At 52.0% G+C, this 24750-nt stretch overlaps 12 protein-coding genes and 1 pseudogene across 15 annotated transcripts; 7 read left to right on the top strand and 6 right to left on the bottom strand.

The window, feature by feature from the left end:
- Window positions 1–549: 549 nt before the first annotated feature.
- On the bottom strand, window positions 550–892 carry H257_04511 (hypothetical protein; the record flags this gene model as incomplete). The annotated part of the gene is made up of 3 exons (XM_009829051.1): window positions 550–621; window positions 699–799; window positions 880–892. 3 exons carry the CDS (start codon window positions 890–892, stop codon window positions 550–552), a joined length of 186 nt encoding a protein of 61 aa, XP_009827353.1.
- Window positions 893–1879: 987 nt separating this feature from the next.
- Window positions 1880–3469, top strand: H257_04510 (hypothetical protein). Its single transcript, XM_009829050.1, has 2 exons — window positions 1880–2186; window positions 2237–3469. Exons 1-2 carry the CDS (start codon window positions 1935–1937, stop codon window positions 3347–3349), a joined length of 1365 nt encoding a protein of 454 aa, XP_009827352.1. The 5' UTR covers window positions 1880–1934; the 3' UTR covers window positions 3350–3469.
- Window positions 3470–3977: 508 nt separating this feature from the next.
- H257_04509 lies at window positions 3978–4052 on the bottom strand (annotated as a pseudogene). Its single transcript has one exon. The product of its transcript is annotated as a tRNA-OTHER (tRNA).
- An 830-nt stretch (window positions 4053–4882) lies between these two features.
- On the top strand, window positions 4883–6473 carry H257_04508 (hypothetical protein). The gene is made up of 3 exons (XM_009829049.1): window positions 4883–5129; window positions 5184–5382; window positions 5440–6473. The coding sequence occupies exons 1-3, from the start codon at window positions 4932–4934 to the stop codon at window positions 6417–6419; spliced, it is 1377 nt and encodes a 458-aa protein (XP_009827351.1). The 5' UTR covers window positions 4883–4931; the 3' UTR covers window positions 6420–6473.
- Window positions 6474–6996: 523 nt separating this feature from the next.
- On the top strand, window positions 6997–8084 carry H257_04507 (hypothetical protein). Its single transcript, XM_009829048.1, has 4 exons — window positions 6997–7031; window positions 7098–7175; window positions 7251–7378; window positions 7459–8084. Exons 2-4 carry the CDS (start codon window positions 7115–7117, stop codon window positions 7906–7908), a joined length of 639 nt encoding a protein of 212 aa, XP_009827350.1. The 5' UTR covers window positions 6997–7031; window positions 7098–7114; the 3' UTR covers window positions 7909–8084.
- H257_04506 lies at window positions 7948–9546 on the bottom strand. Of its 2 annotated transcripts, XM_009829046.1 has the most exons (5): window positions 9003–9546; window positions 8757–8948; window positions 8527–8675; window positions 8288–8470; window positions 7948–8223 (listed from the first exon to the last, which is right to left on the bottom strand). In XM_009829046.1, the coding sequence occupies exons 1-5, from the start codon at window positions 9526–9528 to the stop codon at window positions 8002–8004; spliced, it is 1272 nt and encodes a 423-aa protein (XP_009827348.1). In that variant the 5' UTR covers window positions 9529–9546; the 3' UTR covers window positions 7948–8001. The 2 variants fall into 2 exon arrangements, with proteins under 2 accessions (XP_009827348.1, XP_009827349.1); XM_009829047.1 differs by having other exon boundaries at window positions 8288–8675.
- A 258-nt stretch (window positions 9547–9804) lies between these two features.
- Window positions 9805–10742, top strand: H257_04505 (hypothetical protein). Its single transcript, XM_009829045.1, has 2 exons — window positions 9805–10060; window positions 10122–10742. The coding sequence occupies exons 1-2, from the start codon at window positions 9866–9868 to the stop codon at window positions 10440–10442; spliced, it is 516 nt and encodes a 171-aa protein (XP_009827347.1). The 5' UTR covers window positions 9805–9865; the 3' UTR covers window positions 10443–10742.
- Window positions 10486–12200, bottom strand: H257_04504 (Atypical/RIO/RIO2 protein kinase). Its single transcript, XM_009829044.1, has 5 exons — window positions 11783–12200; window positions 11648–11734; window positions 11459–11578; window positions 11183–11343; window positions 10486–11106 (listed from the first exon to the last, which is right to left on the bottom strand). Exons 1-5 carry the CDS (start codon window positions 12185–12187, stop codon window positions 10563–10565), a joined length of 1317 nt encoding a protein of 438 aa, XP_009827346.1. The 5' UTR covers window positions 12188–12200; the 3' UTR covers window positions 10486–10562.
- A 194-nt stretch (window positions 12201–12394) lies between these two features.
- On the top strand, window positions 12395–13325 carry H257_04503 (hypothetical protein). Its single transcript, XM_009829043.1, has 4 exons — window positions 12395–12689; window positions 12735–12859; window positions 12902–13015; window positions 13063–13325. The coding sequence occupies exons 1-4, from the start codon at window positions 12413–12415 to the stop codon at window positions 13258–13260; spliced, it is 714 nt and encodes a 237-aa protein (XP_009827345.1). The 5' UTR covers window positions 12395–12412; the 3' UTR covers window positions 13261–13325.
- A 213-nt stretch (window positions 13326–13538) lies between these two features.
- Window positions 13539–15732, bottom strand: H257_04502 (hypothetical protein). The gene is made up of 3 exons (XM_009829042.1): window positions 15684–15732; window positions 15369–15621; window positions 13539–15302 (listed from the first exon to the last, which is right to left on the bottom strand). The coding sequence occupies exons 2-3, from the start codon at window positions 15540–15542 to the stop codon at window positions 13623–13625; spliced, it is 1854 nt and encodes a 617-aa protein (XP_009827344.1). The 5' UTR covers window positions 15543–15621; window positions 15684–15732; the 3' UTR covers window positions 13539–13622.
- A 1583-nt stretch (window positions 15733–17315) lies between these two features.
- Window positions 17316–20545, top strand: H257_04501 (hypothetical protein). The gene is made up of 9 exons (XM_009829041.1): window positions 17316–18037; window positions 18099–18231; window positions 18281–18552; window positions 18625–18973; window positions 19020–19168; window positions 19271–19463; window positions 19532–19693; window positions 19799–19927; window positions 19996–20545. The coding sequence occupies exons 1-9, from the start codon at window positions 17333–17335 to the stop codon at window positions 20337–20339; spliced, it is 2436 nt and encodes an 811-aa protein (XP_009827343.1). The 5' UTR covers window positions 17316–17332; the 3' UTR covers window positions 20340–20545.
- A 257-nt stretch (window positions 20546–20802) lies between these two features.
- Window positions 20803–22816, bottom strand: H257_04500 (hypothetical protein). The gene has a single exon (XM_009829040.1). The coding sequence runs from the start codon at window positions 22802–22804 to the stop codon at window positions 20867–20869; it is 1938 nt and encodes a 645-aa protein (XP_009827342.1). The 5' UTR covers window positions 22805–22816; the 3' UTR covers window positions 20803–20866.
- A 130-nt stretch (window positions 22817–22946) lies between these two features.
- H257_04499 lies at window positions 22947–24197 on the top strand. 2 transcript variants are annotated; one of them, XM_009829038.1, is made up of 5 exons: window positions 22947–23205; window positions 23274–23346; window positions 23395–23546; window positions 23610–23793; window positions 23859–24197. In XM_009829038.1, the coding sequence occupies exons 1-5, from the start codon at window positions 22970–22972 to the stop codon at window positions 23988–23990; spliced, it is 777 nt and encodes a 258-aa protein (XP_009827340.1). In that variant the 5' UTR covers window positions 22947–22969; the 3' UTR covers window positions 23991–24197. The 2 variants fall into 2 exon arrangements, with proteins under 2 accessions (XP_009827340.1, XP_009827341.1); XM_009829039.1 differs by having other exon boundaries at window positions 23610–24197.
- The last annotated feature ends 553 nt before the right edge of the window (window positions 24198–24750 follow it).

Raw genomic sequence — 24750 nt, 5'->3', positions numbered from 1 at the left:
CAGGGTGCACCGAACATGCTGTGGGGTCAATGGAATTACCTCAGCTCAACGCACTGTACGAGCGTGCATTTGCATCCCTTTGCCAACAAGTATTTGGCGAACACCACCCGGCACAACTTGCTAAACGACGTGTCACTGAAATGAGCTACCATACTATGTACGATCTTTTAGGCAAACAATAAGGTCATATAAATACTTCTACTGGCTTTGCATCGATTTTTGAATCACATTACTGGCTTTACAACGATTTTTGCATCACTCCATGATCATGTTGACATTGAGTTATTTATTCAATCCTTACGATCGTTGTACTGCAGTGTTGGTCAGCGTTTGAATCGAATGCTCGATGCTTGATTCTATACAGAAAGTAATAATGAGAGATTTGCATAGTCCGCCAAAGTTACAATCTCCATGAACGGTCACCAATCAAGCTACAACTTACAGTACAGCTCTTGCTGCCCAGCGACAAATCAATCTGGATGCTGGGCTCACATGTTAGCAATGCTGTATAGCTTTATTGATTTACCTCAATGGAATAGATAGACTTTGTTATAGGAGGTACCCGGCACGTCGAGCGACAATCGTGGCAGCTCTCATATCGGTCTTGTGTGCCTTCTGGGCCTTGTAGTGAGCGGATTGACAGATTAAACTACTGAAGGAAGTGAATGTTAGTAACTGCGCGTAGTATGTCAACGTACCTCGGTGATCAACGACCTTGCTCGCCGTCCCGATCCCAACTCGGCCCGCCGCGTCGTTGTCTTGTTGGTCCTTGTGGGCCCTGCTGCTTCATGGAATTGCTCTAGACCATGTGTGTTAACATTGTGGTTAGTGTAGATGCATCAGGTAGGAGTGTCGATCGCGGAATGTACCTTGGTTCACGTTGGTCCGGCATGACAGCGGTCAATGCTTGTTCTTGAATGCTTGGTCGATTTTCACATAAATGATACTACTAGTACTACTAGTAGTAGGTGTGTTTCGTAGTTTGTTTCGTAAATACCCAGATAAAGGGAAGTAGTATGTATAACCATCCAGCTGGCCAAATTGAGGTTATATTATTTAACGTATATTTAATGTAGTTACTATTATTAATAATAGTACTAACTTACAGTTAGTACTGTAAACCAAAAAACGAAATACTTGAAGTACGGTAGTAAGTTAACTCTTTGTGGCCCGATTAGTGATATAACGCATGAAATCCCAATTTCATGCGTTTTATCACTTTCTCAGTATCCATCCCTATTGCCAAATTCAATTCGCCCATGCAAAATACAGCTTGGTTAAATATCTATTTCTTGATCAATTATTCACCAAATATAAATCGGCGACATTGATTTTCTTCACGACTCTCGATTTGCTAAAATTTTGAGAAGTGAAAACGAACATAACGTTAGCAGCAAGAACATTTTGTGAAGAGTTGGGTACTTCGAAGTAGTTTATTGGTGACGTGCCCCAAAGTACAGTATTTCATACCTGGTACAGGTATGAAATGCAGGCAGGTTCACTTTTGGAGTACGATATCGTGATACCGTTACTAATCAATAGTATGAATAAGAATGGTACTAACAGTAAGTCGATCAGTGATGGGAAGCCCGAAGTGTGATAAAAATGTACAAATAGGTCCCATTATCTATGGAACTACTGTAGTCTTGTACTTTAGGATGAGTTTGCCCATATGAGCTCTTGAAAATTGAAGTGAGAAGCTCTCTCTGCCTCTGCAGATTATGCTCTTCTGTATGTAGGTCCATCAAATATCTTTTTCCAGGGGGTCCATATAAATCGACGAAAACCACGAAAACCAGTTCAAAATCCGAATTCGGGTAGGGGGACCCACGGATGACCATGAACACAAGGTGTGTAACATGTGGGATCGTGTGTAAGCCGAGCTTTTACCCTTCCTGACCGATGCACTTCCATTCTCGTGTCGTTTGTGTACGATGAATACTAACACGGGTGTGACGCCAGCGGCTCCGAGCCAAGCAATCACGACATTTGAGGAACTTCGGCTCACGGATGTGGCCATGATCGACGAAAAGGAAGATCTGTCTATGCTTCGCCGTACGTTGCTGAAGAAACGCAAACTTGTCTTGGGCGCGGGTGTGCTGCTCGTTGTCGTTGTGACGGGCATTGTTGCCATCGTGTCGTCGGCTACCACCGAATCGGCCAGCACTGGGGAAGCCCTCCTGTCGGTATGTCATCTCACATCGAAATCACTCCTTGATCTCACTTCATTGCGCAGACCACGGTCAGTCCAACCACGGCCAGCCCAACCACGGCCAGCCCAACCACGGCCAGTCCAGCCGCGGACGCCCCGATCCTCGAAGAAGTTGGCGTTGGTTCCATCGCCAACAGCGTCGAATCCACGTACTCGTCGAATGCTGCAACGAACACCACCAGACCGGAGAGCGTGACAACCCCCGCCGCCCCAACCACCACGACCTCGACCACCACCAATGCCACCACCACTCTGGAAGCGACGACGACGACGTCTGAACGTACGACGACGTCTGCACCCACGACCCCCGCGCCGACGCCTGCACCCACAGAGAAACTCTTGCCGTTCACCGACACCAAGTTTGACTGGGCCAACTTTGCAAGCTGGGAAGCCGACACGAGCGCCGACTGCCCGTGGGCCAAGGGCGGGTTCAAAGGGTCATCGATCGAAGTGTCTAGCTTCGGTCGTCCATTCAAGGAGTCGCCCGTGATCCGCACCAAGAAGGGGTGGAGCGGCGAGAAGGTGCTGCACATCGAGTGGACGTCCAACCCTGGGTCGGACACCAACATCTGGCTGCTACCGACGTCGCTGGTTAACCAGTTCGGCGACCTGCGGTGGCCCAACTGCGGCGAGTACGATATCTTTGAAATGTTCAACGGGGACGCCGCTATCGGGAACAGTGGCACAATAAGTTACTTTGGCAGGGGGCTCACCGACTTTGGCCAGTCCACGACCCACATCGCATCGAAAGACTGCTACGCGGCCGAGACCGTCCACAAGCCCATGGTCGCACCGAATGGCGCCCAGTACAGTGTCGCATATGGCCGCAAAACGTCCATGACGATTATCTTTGGCTCGGACTCGAGGGGTAAGTTCATCCAGCAAGCCCAAGACGCGACGCTCAAAGCAGGTCCGAACTCGACCTACGACGTCGTGCTGGACGACGCCACTGTCACAGACAAGATCTACAACAACGCCCAGTCGTACTGGGGGACGACCCCCACGGGCGGATGCGCCGCGGGGTTCAATCCGGACTCGGGGTATCCGTTCTGGGGCGAGTTTCGCCTGATCTTGCAAGAGCAATACCAAGGCAGCTTTGTCGTGAGCAACTTTCAAGTACTCACCAAGACCCCGTGAGAATGGCGAGTAGATGTGTCAATACATACGAACGATATAGTTACTACGAGTGCGTAATAGTTAGTACACATGAGTCAAACCAGTGATAAATCTGGAAATGAATGCAACTTTGGTTTTTACGTTTCTCCCTTGTATTTGGCCGCGTCATAAGCGGAAATTGTATACTAGTATGTCACCTACAAACTACCAACTTTTCACAATTTTTTTCTATATTTCGTTTTCCTTTATCAATATTTTAGAATCGAGAGATCGAAACGTAGTGAAGAATTCGGCGTGTCAGATTTAAATTTGGTGAAGAATTGGCCAAGAAATACTTCGAAGGAGACATTTACAGTTAACCAAGTGGTGTATTTTGCATGGGTGATATTTGGCCAGCTGGAAGGTTATAGATTAATTGAGTTTGGATTATCATTTTTAAGACATTCCTCCGCGAGGGCCTACACTAGAACCACATGTTATGGAACCGCTTCGCCAATTGTAACGCGCCTGCTCGACCAGGGGCGGTGTGTAATCTTCGGTTTTTACTTCGCTCAACGCTTCATACCTCGTGCTTCGACCGATCTTCTTCGAAGTTCGGCTTCGTCCCTTGTTATCCGGATTCCCCAGGGGAGGGACGGATAAATCCTTGCGGAAATAATCCGGGGATCGAACCCACGACCTTTGAGTTAAGAAACCGATGCTCTACCACCTGAGCTATTCCCCCCCTTGGAAGGTTATAGATGACGCGCACCATGCCGCCAAAATAACAGTATTCTCTCAATATAAATGCACGATATTGTCCAATCAAAGGTGCGACTCATGGATGCGACGTAACGTTAACTATTAATAGCGTTAATATAAGGTGATTTATGTGTAATTCCCAGCGAGCGTGTTTATTCGTGGCAGAAAATGGCCAATCACAATCACAATGATAAAGGTTGGACAAAATTACGATTATGTTCAAATATTAACAACGTGATCGAATTTTCTAACAGTAAATTGCATTACTTCTACACGTTTATCTATATTATAATTAAGAGGTTCAGATGATTTCATTCAAAGGCACGTACGTATACTCCTACTTTGTGGATGCGACGTAACGTTTACTGTAATAGCGTTGAATTCCCTGCAAGCGCGTGTTTATTCCTGGCAGAAGATGGCCAATCACAGTCATCCAATGGTAAAGATTGGTCAAAATTATGTACTCTCGTTTCAAATACTTGTACTGGTAACGCTATCTAATTTTCTAACAGTAAATTGCAATCCAGTATTATAATTAAGCGGTTTACCAGGTATGATGATTTAGAAATACCGGTAACTTACATCAATCAAATTGTGCCATGACGTTACCAGAGATACAGTACAATGGTGGAGACTACATGAAGTTATAACGCTTATCACGACCTTGCGAATGCACGTTGCCTCATCGTCGTAGCATGAATGGGGTTGGACTCAGAAACTTGGCCAAGATTACATGAATCACCTTGTGCTGCGTCTCGTCGAAGTTCGAAGCATGGGGACGATGCGACACCACACATTTGAAATCGCAAATGCTGCGCGGCCAAACTATGTATCTGGTTGTGCGTCTTCATAACGAAATCCAATGACGCCCGGCCATTCGGAAATCCCGACGCCACACAATGACAAGGACGACGAGTCTTTTCTGACCGTGACAATCCGAAAACAGCGCAAGTGGCTCATCTTGGCTGCGTCGGGGTTGGTGATCGTGGCTGTTGTTGCCACAGTCGCGTCGACCTCTAGTGCCACCGACGAGACCTCACAGTCTGCTGCGATTAGTCAGGTAGAGGAGCGTTCATTTCACGTCCCCCACCTCTGACGCTTTCGTGTGTACTAGCCGCCAACCGCTGCGCCTGCTTCGCCTAGCACCGCGCCAACCACTGCGCCTGCTTCGCCTAGTCACGCGCCAACCACGAGCCCATGGAGCCCCGTGGTGGGTGGTGACGACGGAAATGCTACCGTATATCAAAACAACAGTGTCGGCACCACATCCAACACCACTTTGCACCACGAAGTCATCACATCCAAGCCTGTTGGTACGTGCGCTACACTACATACGTAGCGATTCGACCACCGATGACATGTGAACGTAGCGGAAGGTGCTGCATTCAACCACTCCACCACTACTACAACGACTAGCCCTCCTGAAAGCACCACGGCGTCTCCATCTCCGTCGGCAACGACGACGACACCGCCACCGCCGCCGCGCCCCTCCCCCCAGCCTTCCCCCGCACCCACCACCGCGCCCCCCAAGTTGTTGTCGTACACAGACACCAAGTTTGACTGGTTGGACATTCGCAACTGGCAAGGGGACAACGAGATTTCTGCGACATCGTTCGCAACGAGTGCGTTCAAACCGGACCGCATCCACGTGTCAACATTTGGCCGGCCGTTCGAAAAGTCGCCCGTGCTTCGCACGACCCCAGGGTGGAAAGGCAACCGCGCGCTGTTGATTGAATGGACATCGTACGCTGGGTCGGACACCAACATCTGGCTACTCCCGACCTCCCTCACAAGTCAATTCCACACAACAGCATGGCCAAAGTGTGGCGAGTACGACATCTTTGAAATGTTCAATGGGGACGCTGCGATTGGACACAAAGGCACGACCAACTTGTGGTTCAACGGGGGCCTCGAAGGGTTTGGCCAGTCCACGCTGCACATGTCGACGACGAAATGCTTTGCCCCATTTTACCCGAATGGAATGAACCGACCGAGCTCGACCAGCCAGTCGGCTCAGTGGCACACGGCGTACGGCGCCAAGAATGCGATGGCGGTGGTGTTTGGCACGGACGGTAATGGCAAGTTCATCCAGCAAATACAAAACCCCAAGATTGTGCTTGGACCGAACAGCACCGTGGACATTGAAACGGATGGAGCTAACGCCGCGGCCAAAATCTACACCAACGACAACCTGTACTGGGGTGTCAAGCCCGTCGGTGGATGCGCCGACGGCTACGACGGCGGCAGCCCTGGGTTCCCCTTCATGACGGATGACTTTCGCCTGATTTTGCAAGAGCAGTACCAAGGCACGTTCGACGTGACCAACTTTAAAGTGTTTGTAAAGAATTAAAAGCTGTGACGTGCGCCAAGGCATGATACAGTATGTACATATGTCGTCCCTGAAGGTTGATTGACCTTGCGATGTCTTGTGATGCGTACGTGACGACTGTGTATGCATATGTACCTTGGTGAAGCTAGCCAAGATCAATTCGAATGCTGCATACAGTAGCTGATGGACTAGTCGTCATGACAGTGTGCATTGTCGACTTCGACGGCACTCTCCAAGCCCCGACCCAGCACTTGCCCATGCGGATGGAATGATCACATGCGTACGGTGATACCGCCTTTAGTGTCTTCGTTGTTCAATGTTCTGGGCAGAGACACATTGCATCATGTCCCGTGCAGGGTGGTGATGAATCTAGTGATGGCCGCGGCGGTTACTTGACTGCGCCACAGATCCACTGCAAGTGTGTTCTTCGTGAGTAACCGGATAGGCCAATCAACGGACGCCCGTCAAAGATTCAGCCAATGGGATTGTGCTATTGCAACCGTATACAAATCGCAAGTGACTGAGTCGAGCTATTCTTAGGTATACAAACTTCCATAGGTGCTTTGAGGGGTTTCAATTTCACTTCCCGTTTGTATGATCGCATTTCATTTCGCGTTTTCACGGCTGCATTCGGTACGATGGCGACGTCTTCGCGACGACAGGCCACGGTTCGTGGTAATGACTGTGCAATGAACGTAGGTGCCTCCTCCTTCAACATGGCCCGCAATGAGAACCCGTTCGACATGCAGATCAAGCTCCTCATGATTGGGGACAGCGGTACGAAGATGTGACTGGGCATATTGCTTCCCTGCTCCCTCTCATGCGTGTGCGGGGTTGCGGTCGTCTGTGTAGGGGTCGGGAAGACGTGTTTGCTGCTGCGATATGCAAACGATTCGTTCTCGCCGACGTTTATTACGACGATCGGGATTGATTTCAAGGTCAAGAACATCGACTTGGACGGCAAGAAGATCAAGCTACAGGTAGACGTAATACCTATTGACGCCCCTCCAACGAGCATGGAGTCATGCAACCGTGTGGAAATGATGCACGGTGTACGTAGATTTGGGACACGGCGGGACAAGAACGTTTTCGAACCATCACGACGTCGTACTTTCGCGGAGCGCAGGGAATTTTGCTTGTGTACGACGTGACCGACCGCGCATCGTTCAACAGCATCCGCAACTGGGTCGGCCAGATCCAGCAGCATGCAGACGTGCATGTGAACAAGATCTTGGTCGGGAACAAGTGCGACATGTTGGACGACAAAGTCGTGAGCACAGAAGAAGGCCAGGCGCTGGCGGACGAGTACGGCATCAAGTTTTTCGAGACGAGCGCAAAAAACAACATCAACGTCGAAGGGGGCTTCATTGAGATCGCGAACGAAGTGAAGACGCGTCTAATGGAGGAAGGCGGCCCGCACAAAAAGAACGACTTGGTCGTGAACTTGGGCAAGAAGGGCAGCAACGACCCCACGAAGGCAGGCAATGGTGGAAAAGGCGGATGCTGCTGAACGCGTTTATATCTATTAGGCATCACTCATAACCCCTTGACACACTGTTCCTTTTCATTGACACATATTACCCTATAACGTTCTACTGATAAGTCATCCCGACGACTTGTCCGTGAACACGCGGACGGCGTTGTCCTTGGACGCCGTCACGACCGTCGCACCGTCGTAGGCGAAGTGCGCCGCAAACACTTGGTCCTCATGTCCACGTAGAACCTGCAAGCATTCCCCTGTCTGTGCATGCCACACGCGGGAAGTGTGGTCGGCACCGGCGCTCACCAGGCGGCCGCCCTGCCGCGAAAATGCCACTTGCATGACCTGGAATTTCCGTTGATTTATACGGATATATCGAAATAGTGATATATATAGATATATATTATACCTCGCCCGAGTGCCCAAGGCAGTGACTTCGCCGTTTCGCCGTCAAAGTATCGTACACGAAGATGTGTCCGTCGACACCGGCGGTGGCCATGAGAGAACCCGTCGAGTTAAAGCATGCGTCCGTCACTTCCCCAACGTGGTCGCCGAGCACGAAGAGAGGTTTCCCAGACTGTACGTCCCATACCTACGTGGTAGACGTCGTGAGTTCTCGTGCAAGGATGGAGAGTACGTCGGGTGTACTTTGGCCGTGCCGTCGGTGGAACTTGTGAGTAGGAGATTGCTCTGGTGGTTGAACGCAACTGTGCTCACATCTGCCGTATGTGCATGCAGCGAGCGAAAGCATTCCCCATATCGGGCGTCCCACAACCTTACCGTTGAGTCGCACGATCCTAGTCTCATGAATGAAATACGATTCAATTTCCATTTTCACACACGAGCAGCAACCAAAGGCGATTACAACCTGAACGTACCCGTAGCCATGAACGACGACGACTTGGACCCGTCAAACGCAAAGCACGCCACTTCAGCGGCATGGCCCGTGAGGTCGAACTCGGCCTTGCCCGTCTCAACGTCCCACACAGTTGCTGTGCAATCCATGGAGCAACTTCCTACTCGACTGCCAGACGCATTGAAGCCCACGGACACCACTTCGCCTTCATGTCCTAGAACGCTCTTGAGAAAACCTACCTAGTGACGACGACGGTGGATGTTCCTACCAGTCAGGACTTGCTTGCACGTGCCCGTGGTGGTGTCCCATACTCGACATGTCTTGTCAAACGACCCGGTCACCGCCAGCGAACTGTACGGCGTGTTGAGCGCCACGCAGTACACGACGCCTTCGTGCCCGCGGAGCACCACCTTGTCCTCTTGACCCTGGAGCCGAATCAACTTTGCGGTCTTGTCGTAGCTGGCCGTGGCCACCAAGGTGCCGTGCTTTGAGATGGCGACGTTCGTCAGAGGCTGCATGTGGGCCTTGATGGTCCTAGCCAATGCGTATTCCATGTCCTGGGCGAGGCATTGCTTGTCGATGAGGCCATGGAGGATGTCGTACAACCGATGAATGTGAGCTTTCGTCAGCAGCGATTCCTTCTCAATGAGCTGACTTACGAGCAACCTTACGTTGGTTTCAGGGCCAAGACTCACGAGATCGATCGACTTGTGATGACATGTCCCGTTGGATTGCCGACACGACAGACGCAACCCCGGCGGGTAGTGCCGCACATAGATTTGCTGCAGCCGCATCAATCGACTGTACCACCGTTACATCCGTGGACTTTAGGAAAGCGAAACTGCCATTTGCCAGCCACAATACATTCATTCTTTAAAATGATTATTCTACAAAACGTGTTAATATTGTGGCATTTGTCCTGTCGTATTGTATGCATTTTAATTCGAATATTGCAAAAAGTTTGCAAGAAATAGATGAATGGTCTCATTAAATAAGCTCACCACGTCCCGGTATCCGGATAAGTTGACGGTTACACGATCCCGCCATTATGAAGGTTATTTCTGGCGTGGGTTGGTTTCGCAGCACTCTCAACTTTGACCCTTGGTGTGGCGTCTCGCCGAGGTTACCAAGATGCCGTCCGACACCCCGCTGCATAAAGCTGCGCACAATGGCGACAAGGGCGCGGTTCTGCAGATCTTAGAAGACCCGTCCATGGATGTGAATGCGCCAGGCGCTGCCGACCGCCGCCCGCTGCATCGCGCAGCCGGGGGCAACCATGCCGAGTTATGTTCCATACTCATAGAGCGCGGCGCCGAAGTCAACTGCGTACGCTATGATCGCGCCCATCATCCTATTCTAACCTCGTCATCGCTAATCGATCATGTAGCCCGACAAGAGTGGTCGAACGCCGCTGCATTGGGCATGTATAAGCGGACACAAGGAAGCAGCGATCGTGCTACTGGAAAAAGGCGCTCAAGTGAACGCCGTGACCACGAGCGGCATGACGAGTCTCATGGGTGCGGCGGAGGCAGGCAAGTCGGACGTGGTGCGGCTGTTGATGGAGCGGAAGGCAGACTCGACGCTCAAGGACAAGGACGGCAAGCTCGCGTTCGACCTGGCCATGGCCGGCAAGCACAACGCCGTGGTCAAGGCGATGAAGGAGCTGGGCGACCCCGCGGCGCAGAGTGCTTCGTGTGTGATTCAATAGCACCCAACTACCACCAACCTCCTCCTCACCCACTGTAGTAGTCGTACTAACCCCAATCAATCTTTATTCCCAAGTCGGTATATACTACTATGTACTACTACTAGTTGTGATTTTACATCCCTACATATCCCGCTGGTGCACGAGCTTGCCCTTGACACTGAGCTTGGACGAGTTGCGCGAGCGTCGGCTGCTGCCCTTTTGCTGCTGCTTGGTCAGCGTTTTCTTTACTTGCTTGCGGACATGTTCATTGGGCACTTGCGGTGTCGCAGTGAGCGTCACATCCTCGTCGTCGTCGTCGTCGCTTTCACTCGTTTCGTCGTGTGCAAGAACTGTTGGGTCGTTGGTTCTGCTTGTCAAGGCATCGATCCGCTCTTGCAGTTCCTTGGCCAACGTCGGGTCGATCTCTTCGTCACTATTGTCACCATCTCCTTGGTCACTATTTTCGTCATCACGTTCGTCTTCCTCGCCAATATTGTCCAGCACTACTTGGTCCAATTCCAGCGCCATGTCTTCTGTGTACCCACTCGCCTGCACTTGCGTGTCCAAGCTCACAGTGAGATCGCGCACGATGTCGTCCAGTTGCGGCACTTCGTCTGGCATGTACGCGCCGTTCTGGAGCCGTGAAAAGAACTTGACTAGGCCGTTTACATCGCGATTGAATAACCTGCATCGAATAATTATATATATATATATATGATGGCCAAATCAAATATAAAAAAATGAGTTTTCAGTGTACGGACTCTTGGGCGTTGAGATGCTTGGTCGAGATCATTTGCGGAAAGTCGATGATTGTGATCTTGCCGTCGCCGTTCATCATGATATTGAACTCGTTAAAGTCACAATGCACCAACCCGCATTCCGCCAGTCGGACCAAAATATTCATACACGCGTCATAGGCGTCCTAGAAAATATATTTATATATAGGCTTGATATTGATATTACGCTGTAAAGTTAAAATCACTTTATATATAGGCTTGAATAGCACTAAAAATGAAATAGAAGCGAGGCTTCAATACCTTGGCATTTTGCATTTGACGAAACGCATTCAAGGGGTACCCGTGGACCAGACTCATGACGATCGCATGGCGGTTGTGGTCGATGGGCGTCGGGGTCGGAAACTCGCGTTCGTATAGGGCCTGCCGAGACGACATAAAAATATGATATATATATCCTAAAAACACGAAATATGAAAAATATTGACGTACACTCATAAATGCAAATTCTTTCGTGGCCGACAACTTGGACATGTAAAACCAATTCACGTGCTTGCGGTGCTTGAGGTAATCGCGTTTCTACCACCGATAGATTAGAGCTACGTATGTAAATATATATATATATACATTCTTCACGGCGCGGAACGATGTTCGACCCAGTCGATGGAACTTGATGGCGACTTCCGTGCCGTCGGGTTGCACCGCCATGTAAATGTCCGACTCTTTGCCGACCCCGATCTGTCGCCCAAGGCCGGCGATGTGGCCGTGCTTCATGAACACTTTGAGCGCGAGAAAGTCGTAACCCATGTACGTGAGCTTGAAGCCGTCGTACGTAGTTCCGTCGTGTGCAATGAGTTTGTTGCGTAGCAAGTGACTGAGGATCTTGGCCACGCCGCCGTGGCGGAGCTTGGCAATGGATGAGATGAGCTCCACGGGCACGATTTCGTGGTTCTTCATGCCCAGTTCGACGGCCGTGAGCACCTTGAAGTGCTCCTTCGTCAGGTACCGCATGCCAGACACATCGAGTTTCATCGTTCGTCGACGCTTTTTGAACTTTGCACATGGCTATCCCAGCCAATCATTCTCGACTTCTGATTGGTCGAATCTACCATCCAGAGTTCATATGATTGGCCATTTGTACGCGAATCAAACATCGTGATTTTAATGATTACATTGGATTGGTTGAAATATAAGCCAATGGTATTTCGTTGTTCAATCCACAAAATATCATACAACCATACTATTAATAGTACTAGTATGGCACAGCGCGATCCGGCGGCGGCGATCTCCATGCACCTCGGCGTCAAGAAGAGGAAGCACAATGATACATCCAAGAGAACTACCAGTGGCGAGCTGGCGTCATCGTTGGCTCCTTGCTTCCTCTCCCAGTCGCAGCTTGAAGGCATGTCCGACTACGATTACGCCGATATGGACCATAATGCTTTCTCTCCGTCACCCCAAGTTATGACGTTGGAGGATACGATTCTCAAGGTCAAAAGACTGCAGGCCGAAGGCAACACCCTCGCTGAAGCAGGTAGCATCTCCGTGCATATTCATGCCTGACGACTTCATTCCGCAGGCCTGTTCCAGGCGGCCATCGCGCGATGGCAACACGGACTCGACATCGACCCTACGAACGGCACGTTGTACGAGCTGCAGGCGCAAGCGTACCTTGCGTCCAACGACGTCTTCCGCAGCATTCAGGCAGGTTGATCTGGTCGTGGCGAATCGTAAAGTGCCACATAGGCCGCGTCGAGGGCCACAGAGCTATGTCCTGAGTGGAGCGATGCGTTCGCGACGTTGGCCCATTGCCAGTTCAACTTTGGCGAGTTGGAGCTAGCCCACGCCGCGTTGTCACAGGTAGAGAATCAATTGACGATGCTGACCTGTGACGGTGTTTTGGGCAGGCGTTGCTGCTGGAAACCGACGCTGGCCAACAACTCGAATGGCAAGTCGAACTGGACGAGATGGTGGCCTTGCTAGCAGAACAAGCCCGTCGCGTCGCCGCGGCTTGTACGGTCACGACACCATCATCATCCCCAGACCAAGACCAAGTGCGCACGTGCAAAGCCAATCTATGTCGACGGAGCGTGCACTGGTCCTAACGATACTACAGTACTAGTATCTATGCCAGTACATTAATATACTGACTGGTATTGTCCATTTTCGTCAAATTTCCCAATTTTGCCACAATCGAGCACAAATAGAGCCGAGACATTTGATTGGCCAATATCCACTTTGCCCTTGAACCTCGAAAATGGATTGTAGCCAATCAGCGACTAGCAATTTCGGATTGACCAATGGGAGAGATTGGTTGGTGCTCGATTCGCTTGGCGAAATAATTCATACCGAACCTCCAATATACACACTCCAGTACAGTGACTACAGGACGGGGGTACATTATATTGTGTGGGTCTATTTCTACATGAAAATCTCTATCTGTCTATATGGTGGTGGCGGCTAGCATCTACTCGTCGTCGCTGAGCGATGACGCCGTACCCTCCTCTTTCGGTGGCAGCCCATCCATGGGGTGGAGTTGCTGCTGGTCTCGTTCAATGGCGGGTTTGGTCGGTGGACTACCGCTAGTACTAGTAGTAGTAGTAGTAGTAGTCGCGTCGGAATATGCAATGTGGAGCTGCTGGTCGTTGTTATGTACGACCCACGCGGCCGTCGGCGGCTTGGACTGTGTCGCATGGACGACCTCGAACTCGTCCCCTGACCGCCAAGTGACGAGTCCGTCGGTCGTGGGCAGTGGCTCAAGTTTGCTGGCGACGGCGGCAGCCTCGTCATCGCCATCTTGGCTTCCCCCCATGTCACACACGTGGCCTTTCTTGGGCACGCGGCACTTGCGGCACAAATATCTCTTCTTGCTGCTCGTGGGGGCATTCTTTTTCACGGGAATGGGTCGGGGGGTGGTGGTGGTGGAAGGAGGGGGGGACGTCGCGGCTTGCTCGGGCAGGTCTGGACCAATGGCATCGCAGTAGCTCTCGTCGTCGTCGTCGTCGTCGGTACTTGCATCATCATCGTGTTGTTCCATGTCGGTCACTTCAAGCTCGTCGATTTGCTGGGCGTTGAGCAGACACAACGCATGGGCGGCTTCCTTGATAACCGCCGCGTCTGCCGCCTTGCTGGTGGCCTTTTTCACGCGTTTCATCGGGGGGTTCTTTCCCGTCCGCCCCGTCGACAGCTGCCGCTTGAGCTGTTGCTTGGACATGGGACTCAGGTGCGCCAGTTCGTCCGACGGCAGCACCACATCCGGTGACACTGGGTACGGCAGTTGGTCTGGACACGTGGCCACCGCCGGCACATCATCCGGCGGGAGGCGACTGCGAGACAGCGACGACAGCAGTTGATGCGGCAACGACGGAAGGGTGTGAGGGGGTTGTTGATGCTGGAGGTCCTCGCCGTCATGGTGGTGGTTGCCGTTGCTCAGTAATGACTGCGTGGGGGACGTGGGATGGCCGAACGACTGCATGTACGTGATGTCCGACGACGACCGCGGCTCGCCTGAGATCTTTTGCAGCTTGAGCAGGTACTTTTGCGCGTGGGTGCGCACTTGGGTCACGGTGCGACTCCGCACGACCATCTGCACGCGCTTCCACTTGTGGCCGTGCTGGCGGAACCCGCTGAGGAAGCGCTCATGCTCCTCGGACGTCCAGCGTCCGCCCCGCAGTGCCGCGCCAGTCGCGGACGACACGGCGCCCTCCTCGACGTCGTCGCCGCTCTCGTCGTCGTCGTCGTCGTCTTCGTCGTTTAACGGATGGACCAACGGCGCGGGCGCCAGCGGCAACTTGCGCGCGTGGCCATTCACGACAGAAGGAGTGGACGGTGCGATGGGTGTTTGGTGAAACGAAGGACTGATGTCCACGTGCTTCTTCTTGATCTTCAACTTGAGGGAGGAGCGACCACCAGTCGACAGGTCGTCGCTACCCAATGGAGCGATGGGCGTGGGTCGAGTGCCCACGCCATGAAGGGATGGACCTTTCTTGTCCATCGACGACGACGACGATCCAGCCATCGAGTACGCTTGCAACGAAGGCAGACTACTGTTACTCAACCCCACGGGCGACGCACTGACATCGTGGTCCGCGCTCCGGTTCAAGATGGTCGCAAACCCGAATGCAGTCTTGCCGCGCCACGGATGTTCCTACAAATCACCTCACTGAGCAACGTGCTGTCGTCTGGTACCTCATTTCTTGATGATTTGTGTTACCTCGTGATGCTGGTGGGCGACCAGTTGGTGGTAGTACCCGCTGGCGGACGACGATGGATCGTTGACATCCCTGCTGCTGCTGTACGTTCCTACTCGTACATCCTGGACGTCGTGGCCAACGTGTTGCTGCTGTTGTTCCCACGTAGTCGTCGTTGCGACTTCCATGTGGTCCATATACTATGTTACGAAAGGATGATCTCTATCTCGGACGGCTTGACGCAGTCTCGTTCAGTCTTGGCCAAGAGTGTACGATCTACGTAGGAGGTGGCATCTATCATCAGCATACACGGCAGTGTCGCGGCGGCGTCGGCTCACCTTGGATCTCTCGCGCTTCGTTGCCTGAGATGGCTTGAAAGTTTTGCAAACTGCTGTCTCTTTTATTATTAGAATGATGTAGACTTCTTACTGGCTTTTAAAAATACGCGCGGGCTTTCTATCCAATGTAAGCTTGTACATCGTACATTTATGCCATACATAATCCAAGTCACTCTGTACTGTACGATGTACCCGTTTTCGTACGCTCGTACGTACGGATATTTTAATTCCCATCCATGATACGTTTGGAGTTAGATCTTGGTTGATAGGCCACGTTCAGGTCAAAAAAGCGATCCAAATCGCCAGGTGGCATTCGCCCCATACAAAGTTCAAGTTGTTTTTTATCCGATCCCCGACCCCTAAACGTATTTTTAATAACATCCTCACCACTCAACGTAAACGGACCAATCACCGACGTGGAAAGATCCGTTTTTAACGCCAGGATCGGTTTCCCGCGCTTTTGATTGGCTGTCGATACCATGGTCGTGGTTCATTGGTCGTTCAGACAACTGTGACTCACAGTGTAATGTCGTCCTGACTTGATGTTTGTATGGTGCCATTGACGTCCGAAGATACTTTCCTACAGTACGCAAGGCGACGACGACTGATGGCACTCGACGCCTTCAAGTCAGCATTTAACGTTATATATCGATGAACGTCGTGCAAAAGTACAAGGAGCCTCCAACTGGACGGCTCCATTCACTAGAGATTGGGATGGGCGGCGTAGGAGATGCATGATTACGGGGGAGACGTAGATGGTGTCGAAGTGAGTGGAACGGGCAGTGGCACATCGACAGGTGGTGTGTCGCGCTTTGAAATGTTATAAACTTCGAATAGGATGAATACGACCTGGGGATTGGCTGCATCCCGATCTAATGCCGCACTTGGAGCTTCAACTTCGACGACCAACGCCTCCTGGCCAACCGCTACCCAACTATCCGGATGGACCCAGACCCGACCAGATACATACATACACTAAAGCTACTAGCGGCGAAAGAAGCCACTATTACTACGTATTAGCTGTAGTAATATTAATAGTAGTATTACGGACTACTAGTACGTACTAAGGAGTACTAGTAGTAAGTACTACGTAGTACTACATTTCAAGCAATACAGTAAAGACTCAATACAACGTGTGCATATCGACCTCCCTTTGTCTTTCAAACAGTCGGAACACCCTGTTCTGTTAGAGAACATTCCTACTGCCCCTGTGTAGGAGATGTTTGTGCCTTCTTTAGCGGCTTTTCCTCGGTAGAAGTCAGCGCAGACATTTGGTCACAATGGAACAACATAGGATGTCGTGGCCAATCATAGTCAGTTTTGATTGGCTGTTTTCTTTCCAGTCAGAAGGATTGGTAATTATTACTACGTATTAGTATTAATAATTCCCTTTTGAGTTTTTCCTTCTGCTGCCTACTACTAATATGGTATTACAGTAATAGCCTGCTCCTGACTACTGTTCGACTTTCGATGGGGATGATACGTCATTGATTGCCTCATCATCTGTGTTTTGTCCGAGGTTCGAGAAGAAAGAACCAAAAAGAAAACACTATTAATTACCTTGAAGTACAATTATAACTACACCGCGACACTTGACAAAACCGTTTCAAGCGTTTCATTTGAAACCGCCTTCCGCGATTCACACCACCATGAATGCCGTCGACGAGCCGTTTGCGTACGCTGAACTGACCGAAGCAGAGTCGGACGAAGCCCTCCAAAAAGCCCTGCAAAGCGTCCTCTTGAAGCGAAAGCAATACCAGATGAATGCGACCAAGCAACTGCAAAAAGAACTCGACGCTCAAGCCCGAAGCATTGAACGAGCAGTGTCCATGGCCAAAATCACCGGTGCACTCAACGAGTCCAATTCCCAAGCAGCCCCATCTTCATCCGCGACGTCGAACATGGCAATTCCCATGTTTGCGACGCCAAAATCAACCTTCCAAGACTTCCATCCGTACTCCAATAACCTCCCAACCCCCACCCCCACATTAGCCGTACCCGCAACAGCTACGTCAAGCGCGGTTGCTGTCCCATCAGGGCTAGATACGATATTGCCACCGCCATCAGCAGCCCTCACTGCCACTAATCCTATGAGTAGCACTTCGACCACTTCCACCACGTTTGTCGGGCTTGTAGTAGTCTCCACTGCGTTCAAGTACGTGCCTCCCCTCGCCGACAGCATGCTAGCGGCAGCGTCGTCCCTCCACACTGTGCTTTGCGATGTCTCTCTCGGCGGGTTCCTAAACCAAGCGACCAAACTGCTTGTGAATCCGTCGCTGGTCGAGTTTCTAACGGAACTCGCCACGTTCGAAACGGCCGTGGACCCCCAATCGACGTTCTTCATGCTCGTCGTTGTATGTGTCTTCTTGTTTTCAGGGTTTTTTAGTGTTGATAGTTCCCTCGCTCATTCGATAGACGCATGGCGCCCGGGTGGTCAACGAGCCGCATGTAGGCAGCTACCTCCTCTTTCCCGAGTCCCGCGTGTCGTCTGTGGATGAGCTTGTGCTCACGGCGCTCCACGAGCAACAGCTAGCCGCCGCCATCGATCGTACTACCCTCACCCCTTAGCTCTATGTCAACACTCCCTCCAACTATAGGAATTCCATCGCAGCGAAAACTGCTCGCATTTGACGTGTGCCACTTGCAAAGCATCCTCCCCCCCGTGACGACCAAGGAGGACGCTCCACCTCCTTCATCCATCAAAGGTCGCATCCACGAAGACTTCGCGCGCAAATTCCTCTCGCGGCTTCGCGAGTTGGAAACGCAGCGACAGGTGGCCCGCGCCAAAGCCGACCACATTCCACTCAAGTCGCTGCCGGCTACTCAAGTGCCCGTGCTGGTGCTCGAAGCTTGCAAAGCCCGGTCGCAGGTACAGTAGCCTACACATGAGAACCTTCCTTGTATAGTTTAGTTGGCGGGGTTTTATATTTCGTCCCATTAGATAGCGATCCACGAGAACGCCGGGTCTGGGAACGCGTTCTTCTTGCGTCGCTTTGTGGATGCGTTTCGAGGCGCGGCGGCGTCGCCCGGGCGTCGAGACGCGTTCAAAAACTGGACTGAAGACGATGCCAAGTTTCCGTTCGTTTATGCGCGGGATGTTGTGACGTACGTGGCCGCGGCGGTCCAGTTCGACGCGTACGTGGCATCCTCCCGTGCAAGGGACGCCATGGCAGCCAAAGACCTCTTGACCGTCCAATTCGAAGAAGCCGCGTCCGTACGGGACATGTCCCAAACGCCCCAGCTGCACTGCGACGTCCCGGGTCTCGACTTTCGACTCGGCAAAGTGCCCCGTATGACCTCGAGGATGTTTTTTATGTTTATAAAACGGGCGCCTAGAACCACCAATGAACACGCCGACGCCGCCCACGCTCATGTCAGCCTCGACCACGTCGCTCCAAGTCACGTGGACACTGCCCCCAGGGGACAATAGGACGCCCGTCTTGGGCTACCAACTCGAACGAAAAGGCGATGGCCCCGCCAGTGAGGTAGGGAGGTACCTAAATCCAAACAAACACATATATATATAAATACCTGTTGATGGAATCCACAATATGACTATATGGTGTGTTCACTCCTTGAATGAGTAGACGTGGACATTGGTGGCCACGAGACTGGTGCAGACGTACGAAGATGTCGTGCACAATGCAGTCGTTCCCCCCATGACACTGACTGCGACGGGACTCGCGTCGGACGCGGCGTTCCGCTTTCGAGTGCGCGCGAGGAATGCTGGCGGGTGGGGACGTTACAGCGCCCCAAGCACCCCGTTGCGGACGATGGCCGGTACTCCAAACTACGTCCATGTGAAAGCATGTTGGCATCGTATGAACGTGATCACCCCCTTGTTGTAGCGTCGACGTCGACTAGATTTGCCACAGATGTGCAGAGCAAGCGTACTCCACAGGACGTGGTGCAGTGGATGGCTACATACCCGACATTTGGCCAAGTCCAGCAACTCGGATGTCGGGCGTTGGCGCAGTGGGCTGTCGCAGCAACTACAAAGCAGTCCCACGGTACTAACTATTGAGATTTTCAAAACGAAAGTACCCTTGGTAGTTGATGGAAACGTGCCCCAAAACGAAAGTACCCTTGGTAGTTGATGGAAACGTGCCCCCTAGGTGACGACACCACGAGCGGGTTGGTCGGTGGCGGCGTGGACGCGGCGCTCCGTGCCATGAAAATGTACACCGAAGACGTGCAAGTGCAGGCGGCAGCCGCCTCTCTCCTTGGCGCGTTGGCTCAATATGGTCGGTTCGTTTACTATGCTCTACTATTAGTTGTATTCGATTCGTTGATTTACGAATAAGATCGGTAGACATCCAGGGGTGGACTCCAGCGCAGAAAGCCGGCGCCAAGATCCTACTAAACGACCTCTTCGCCAAGTTTTCGTATGCCGCGTTCCCGTCCGCACACACCACGGGCCTATGGGCGCTCCGCGTCATCACTGAGCCCCCCACGCGCCGCAAGATCGGACGCAACGAAGCCGCCATGAAGCTCCAAGGACTCTTCCGGCGGCGACAGGCGCGGCGGCTCCTGGCGGCCATGGCCACTGCCTTGTTCCCTCAAATTATCGACCCCGCTACGGGACTCGCCTACTACTACGACACGCGAACAGGCGCCGCGTCTTGGACCCCCCCAAGCCGCTTCCTCGTGTCATGATAGGGAAGGGCGTGAAAGGAAATCAACTTTCGAGGTATTTTCCTAGTCCAGCCTCCTTGGGCGAGGATATATAAACACCACAATGAGACCACGTGGACGACGAGTATGCAAGAAGTATCCCGGTACCGTGATCGCTAACGTCGAGTCCGGCCCTCGAAAGTCCAACTTCGCGTCTACTTGATACAAAGTTACACGTAGTAAGCTAACTATGTCCTATTAATAGTGTAGTGCTTTGTAAGATTAGTGTGAGCAATGTGAAATTAGTGTATTAGTGTAAGCAGTGTGTGACCGTTATGTCCTGACAAGGCTCTACAAGTTTATGTTGGCACTTCGTATACATCCTGAATCGTCGCTTGCATCAAACGAATCCAATCCCTGTGAGTACGTACTACAATAATATATATATATATCGTCAAATATCTCCACGGGTCGTTCCTTCGACCAACCATTTTTGTGGTGACTAATACTTTGTTATGGAGCCTCCTTTATTTTAAATTATCCTACAAAGCAATACAGTCCGTCCTACATCAACGCTTGCCGTTATATTTGGCGCGCTGCTGACTTCGCTTGATATGCTCGGCCTTTTTGCGGGCACGGATGCGTTCTTCGCGCTTGGCGGCGTTTGCCTTTTGCTCGCCCGTCTTCTGCTTGACGCCTTCCTTCTTGATAAACTTCTTCTCCTGTTTGGTCGCGCCGGTCTCGTCGTCGGAGAGGTCGCCCAGCGCCGCGTCATACTCTTCTTTGGTGATTTTGCCGCGCTTGAACTTTTTGAACAAGTGCTCTTCCTTCTCGAGCTCTTCCCACTCCTCGACGATCTGCTGGTGCATGCCCTTCTTCTTCTCCCGTCGGCGGGGCCCGTCCTCGTCCACCGCCGCCTTGCGCTTCTTGTCGAGCTGCTTCTTTTCAAACCGGTCGAGCTTTTCGGCTTTATGCTCGGCGGCAATCTCGACGAGCTTTTTCTGGCGCTGTTTTTCCCGGGCCTTGTCCTTGTACGGAATGTCCACAATCTTCACCCCCGACGGCGTAAATGCAATGTTGTCCAAGCAACGGAGCTCGTTGATCTTGGGCAGCTGGAGCAGCGCAAACCCCGTCGCGACCTTGGCCAAGTTTAAGTCGCGGAACCGAAAGATAAACTGGCACTGGTGCTCCTTGTACGACCGGACAAACGAAATGAACGCCTTTGTGCCCTTCTCCAGCACATCGCGGTCCGTCAGCTGCAGCGCCTTGACTTGGTCCAGTACATGCTCAGCCTCTTCCGTCGACACAGGCACCTGCATCTCTGTGAGCGGCACCTTGCGGATGTTCAGAAAGTTCACATACGCGTCCTCGTTTGACGACAGAAACGTGAGTGCCGAGCCGGACCGTCCGGCGCGGGCTGTGCGGCCCACGCGGTGGACAAAGAAGTTGGGGTCCTGCGGCGGATCGAACTGGATGATCCAGTCCACGTCGGGGAGGTCGATGCCCCGGGCGACGACGTCCGTGCACACAAGCAGCCCAGCCGGCGCATGGACAAACTCGTCGTAGTGCGCGATGCGCTTCTTGGGCTGCATCTTGCCGTGAAGTGTCACAACGTTATTCGAGTGTTTGGTCAAGTGCGCGAGCACGGCGCCGTAGAAATCCACGGATGCGCACGTGGAGAAGAACACAATGTGCTTCTCCGATGGCTTGTTCTGGACGAACTGGAGCAACGTGGCCAACTTGGCGTCGTACTCGACGGGCGTAAAGTAGTTGGTCAACGTCGACGGGGTCTTGGTGTTGGACGCGAGCTGGACAGACACGGTCGCGGGGTTGCGCAGTCCGGCGCGGGCCAGCGCTTTCACCTCCTGTGTTTGCGTGGCGGAAAACAGCCCCGTGCGCCGTTGCTTGGGAAGTTTCCCGAGAATGTTGTTGATGCTAATGTCAAAGCCCATGTCCAACAACGTATCGGCTTCGTCCAGAATCAGCACCTCAAACTCTTTCGTGTCCAAGATCGCCAGCTCCGCAATGCGGTTGAACATGTCTTCGATGCGGCCGGGCGTGCCCACGATGACGCTTACATAGCCCTTGGCCGCGCGGATCGCCGCCATGTCTTCGTCCACGGACGTCCCGCCCACGAACAAGAGCACGTGCACGTCTGGCAACACCCGGCTGAAGAAGAACACTGCTTGGTCGTAGATCTGGCGCGCCAACTCGCGCGTGGGCGACAGAAGCATGGCCATCAACTGGCTGTGCTTCTTGGTGGCAAGAACGTTAGCCACGTCGTCGTCCTGTGTCGCCAACAGCCGACGCCGAAGCATCTCGACGGTTGGGAGGACGAACGAGAGGGTCTTCCCACTGCCCGTGGATGCATCCACTGCCACATCCTTATTGGTCAGGAAGAGCGGCATCGTCGCAGACTGTACGGGCGTCATGTCTGTGAACCCAAGCTCCTCAATCCCAGCCAGCACTTCCGCGCATAGCGGCGGTTTGCACTCGGAAAACTTCATCTTGACGAACGCAAGATGGCAATTGATAGCACCAACCAATCACGCCAGTTTCGGACACCAATCAGCGATGCAATACTGTGAAAACCCATATCGGATGCAACAGGTTTATCCGGTTGGTGGTTGCACTCTTTCCGGATTCTTCGTCAGGACGACGGCGGCGCCACGATGACAGACCGACATGCCGAGAACTCGCAGCTGACGGACCTGCAGACGTATCGGTCGCAGACCATGAAGGACTACGGCCTCATGATCGAGTACAAGCACATGAAGCACCATGTGCCCAGCGGCATATACGTTTTGCCGAACTTTGACGAGCCGCGGGTGTGGCATGGTGTAATTTTCATCCACCAAGGACTGTACCGCAACGGCATCTTCAAATTCTCCATCAAGATCCCAGAACAGTGCGACCCAACATGTCCTTCTCCATCGTCGTTTCGTCCTGGTGATCTAATGCATGCTGTGCATCTAGATATAATGCCACTGGCACATACCCCAAGATCACGTTCTACTCGAAGGTGTTCCATCCCTATGTGTATCCCGAGGTACGTCAACTTCCCAACTAATCTCGCCGACATCACTTTGCCATGTAGTCGAACGATCTGGACTTGTTGCCCAAGTTTCCGACATGGGACCCCGACCTCCATTACATCGTGTCGGTGCTCGTGTACATGAAGAGCATATTCTACTCGAAGGAGTTCTCGCCAGACGTCCGACGGGTCGCCAACGGCAAAGCCCTCGATCTGTACGATCACACTCCATCTCCATATTCGCACACTCCCCGAGCTTCCTCACATGTCGTCTATAGATTCCGCCGACACCCCGAAGCGTATGTGGAGCAAGTGGACGCATGTGTCCAAGCCTCCCTCACAAATTTGTACCAAAATGAACCAGGATCGAGTCTTCGCTTTACGAAGCCTATTCCCGCGCATGAGACTCTACGCCAAGAGTTCCTGCAACAACTGGAGCCCTCTCCGTCCGCGTTTGCGCACGTATGAGCATTGGCATCATGTGTGATGAAGGATTCGTCATGGATCTACCGGTATGCGTGTTGTAGGAGAATCCATCAGCAGAGGAGCAGCGGGAGGAAACAGTGACGAACATGAACGATGTCGCGTTGGATGAGTTGGCAAACCAACAAGCAGATCGGCCCCCAGAGCGAGAAGTCATGGATGATCCCATGGAGTAGATAGCCCCAGGAACGCCAGCACACCATGGCCTTGTAAAGCATCATACATTCATTCAAGTGCCGGCGTCCTTCTTCTGCACAGCCGTTCTGAGATGCTTCTTCGTTTTGTTGGTGCCGAACAAGATTTGGTCAAAATAGTTTATTGGCAGAAATATATGGGTATTTTTTGATACCCACAAAGTAATTGAAGTGAAACTATTAATACACCTTTTTGCAGTTAAGTTGGACGAATGCCGGATGTATTTGGCCGTGCACCCGATATATTTGGTGGTGTGCCCGATATAATTAGCCATGTGCCCGTTTAATTTGGCACACCGAGGTCGTGTGCCCCGATATATTTGGCGGTGTGCCCGATATAATTAGCCGTGTGCCCAAGCAATTGGCCATCTGCCCGATGAATTGTGTCGTGTGCCCGATGAATTGTGTCGTGTGCCCGATGAAAATAGAATAACTCAAATTAAAAATTGAACTCAATTAAAAAATGCAGTCGAAATGATACACATAACATCCTCGTTTTGGCATCACATGCCAACTTCCATGTCGTCCATCGCCTCCGCGCGTCCGTAAAAGTATTGGAGGCGTAGCGCGTATCGATTCAAACGGTTAGCATCGACCCCTATTCAAACTTTTAAGAAATGCAATAATGCTGCGAAAGTTACCAACGATAACCTGTTCAGCAATTCGCTCGAGATATTGAATTCGGAATTCATCTCGAGTCAAACCATTCGGTGGTGGGCCCATGAACGCGGCTAGTGGCTCA

The sequence above is a fragment of the Aphanomyces astaci genome (genome assembly GCF_000520075.1).
Source record: "Aphanomyces astaci strain APO3 unplaced genomic scaffold supercont1.7, whole genome shotgun sequence".
Taxonomy (NCBI): domain Eukaryota; phylum Oomycota; class Saprolegniomycetes; order Saprolegniales; family Verrucalvaceae; genus Aphanomyces; species Aphanomyces astaci.
The sequence above is the reverse complement of the archived record's forward strand: the minus strand, read 5'-3'. Positions and strand labels throughout refer to the sequence as shown.

Excerpts from the sequence above, each read along its gene's own strand:
- H257_04510 (XM_009829050.1), top strand. The coding sequence starts at position 1,935 with ATGAATACTAACACGGGTGTGACGCCAGCGGCTCCGAGCCAAGCAATC. Across the intron at positions 2,187-2,236 it reads CTGGGGAAGCCCTCCTGTCG|ACCACGGTCAGTCCAACCAC; the intron begins GTATGTCATCTC and ends TTCATTGCGCAG.
- H257_04508 (XM_009829049.1), top strand. The coding sequence starts at position 4,932 with ATGACGCCCGGCCATTCGGAAATCCCGACGCCACACAATGACAAGGAC. Across the intron at positions 5,130-5,183 it reads AGTCTGCTGCGATTAGTCAG|CCGCCAACCGCTGCGCCTGC; the intron begins GTAGAGGAGCGT and ends CGTGTGTACTAG. Across the intron at positions 5,383-5,439 it reads CATCACATCCAAGCCTGTTG|CGGAAGGTGCTGCATTCAAC; the intron begins GTACGTGCGCTA and ends ATGTGAACGTAG.
- H257_04507 (XM_009829048.1), top strand. The coding sequence starts at position 7,115 with ATGGCCCGCAATGAGAACCCGTTCGACATGCAGATCAAGCTCCTCATG. Across the intron at positions 7,176-7,250 it reads CCTCATGATTGGGGACAGCG|GGGTCGGGAAGACGTGTTTG; the intron begins GTACGAAGATGT and ends TCGTCTGTGTAG. Across the intron at positions 7,379-7,458 it reads GCAAGAAGATCAAGCTACAG|ATTTGGGACACGGCGGGACA; the intron begins GTAGACGTAATA and ends CGGTGTACGTAG.
- H257_04506 (XM_009829046.1), bottom strand. The coding sequence starts at position 9,528 with ATGCGGCTGCAGCAAATCTATGTGCGGCACTACCCGCCGGGGTTGCGT. Across the intron at positions 8,471-8,526 it reads CCACCGACGGCACGGCCAAA|GTATGGGACGTACAGTCTGG; the intron begins GTACACCCGACG and ends TCTACCACGTAG. Across the intron at positions 8,224-8,287 it reads GCCTTGGGCACTCGGGCGAG|GTCATGCAAGTGGCATTTTC; the intron begins GTATAATATATA and ends CGGAAATTCCAG.
- H257_04505 (XM_009829045.1), top strand. The coding sequence starts at position 9,866 with ATGCCGTCCGACACCCCGCTGCATAAAGCTGCGCACAATGGCGACAAG. Across the intron at positions 10,061-10,121 it reads GCGGCGCCGAAGTCAACTGC|CCCGACAAGAGTGGTCGAAC; the intron begins GTACGCTATGAT and ends TCGATCATGTAG.
- H257_04504 (XM_009829044.1), bottom strand. The coding sequence starts at position 12,187 with ATGAAACTCGATGTGTCTGGCATGCGGTACCTGACGAAGGAGCACTTC. Across the intron at positions 11,735-11,782 it reads CGTTCCGCGCCGTGAAGAAT|AAACGCGATTACCTCAAGCA; the intron begins GTATATATATAT and ends TATCGGTGGTAG. Across the intron at positions 11,344-11,458 it reads GTCAAATGCAAAATGCCAAG|GACGCCTATGACGCGTGTAT; the intron begins GTATTGAAGCCT and ends TATATTTTCTAG.
- H257_04503 (XM_009829043.1), top strand. The coding sequence starts at position 12,413 with ATGGCACAGCGCGATCCGGCGGCGGCGATCTCCATGCACCTCGGCGTC. Across the intron at positions 12,860-12,901 it reads ACGTCTTCCGCAGCATTCAG|GCCGCGTCGAGGGCCACAGA; the intron begins GCAGGTTGATCT and ends AGTGCCACATAG. Across the intron at positions 13,016-13,062 it reads CCCACGCCGCGTTGTCACAG|GCGTTGCTGCTGGAAACCGA; the intron begins GTAGAGAATCAA and ends TGTTTTGGGCAG.
- H257_04502 (XM_009829042.1), bottom strand. The coding sequence starts at position 15,542 with ATGGACCACATGGAAGTCGCAACGACGACTACGTGGGAACAACAGCAG. Across the intron at positions 15,303-15,368 it reads TCGCCCACCAGCATCACGAG|GAACATCCGTGGCGCGGCAA; the intron begins GTAACACAAATC and ends GGTGATTTGTAG.
- H257_04501 (XM_009829041.1), top strand. The coding sequence starts at position 17,333 with ATGAATGCCGTCGACGAGCCGTTTGCGTACGCTGAACTGACCGAAGCA. Across the intron at positions 19,464-19,531 it reads CCCGTTGCGGACGATGGCCG|CGTCGACGTCGACTAGATTT; the intron begins GTACTCCAAACT and ends CCCTTGTTGTAG. Across the intron at positions 19,694-19,798 it reads AACTACAAAGCAGTCCCACG|GTGACGACACCACGAGCGGG; the intron begins GTACTAACTATT and ends CGTGCCCCCTAG.
- H257_04500 (XM_009829040.1), bottom strand. The coding sequence starts at position 22,804 with ATGAAGTTTTCCGAGTGCAAACCGCCGCTATGCGCGGAAGTGCTGGCT.
- H257_04499 (XM_009829038.1), top strand. The coding sequence starts at position 22,970 with ATGACAGACCGACATGCCGAGAACTCGCAGCTGACGGACCTGCAGACG. Across the intron at positions 23,206-23,273 it reads TCCATCAAGATCCCAGAACA|ATATAATGCCACTGGCACAT; the intron begins GTGCGACCCAAC and ends CTGTGCATCTAG. Across the intron at positions 23,347-23,394 it reads ATCCCTATGTGTATCCCGAG|TCGAACGATCTGGACTTGTT; the intron begins GTACGTCAACTT and ends TTTGCCATGTAG.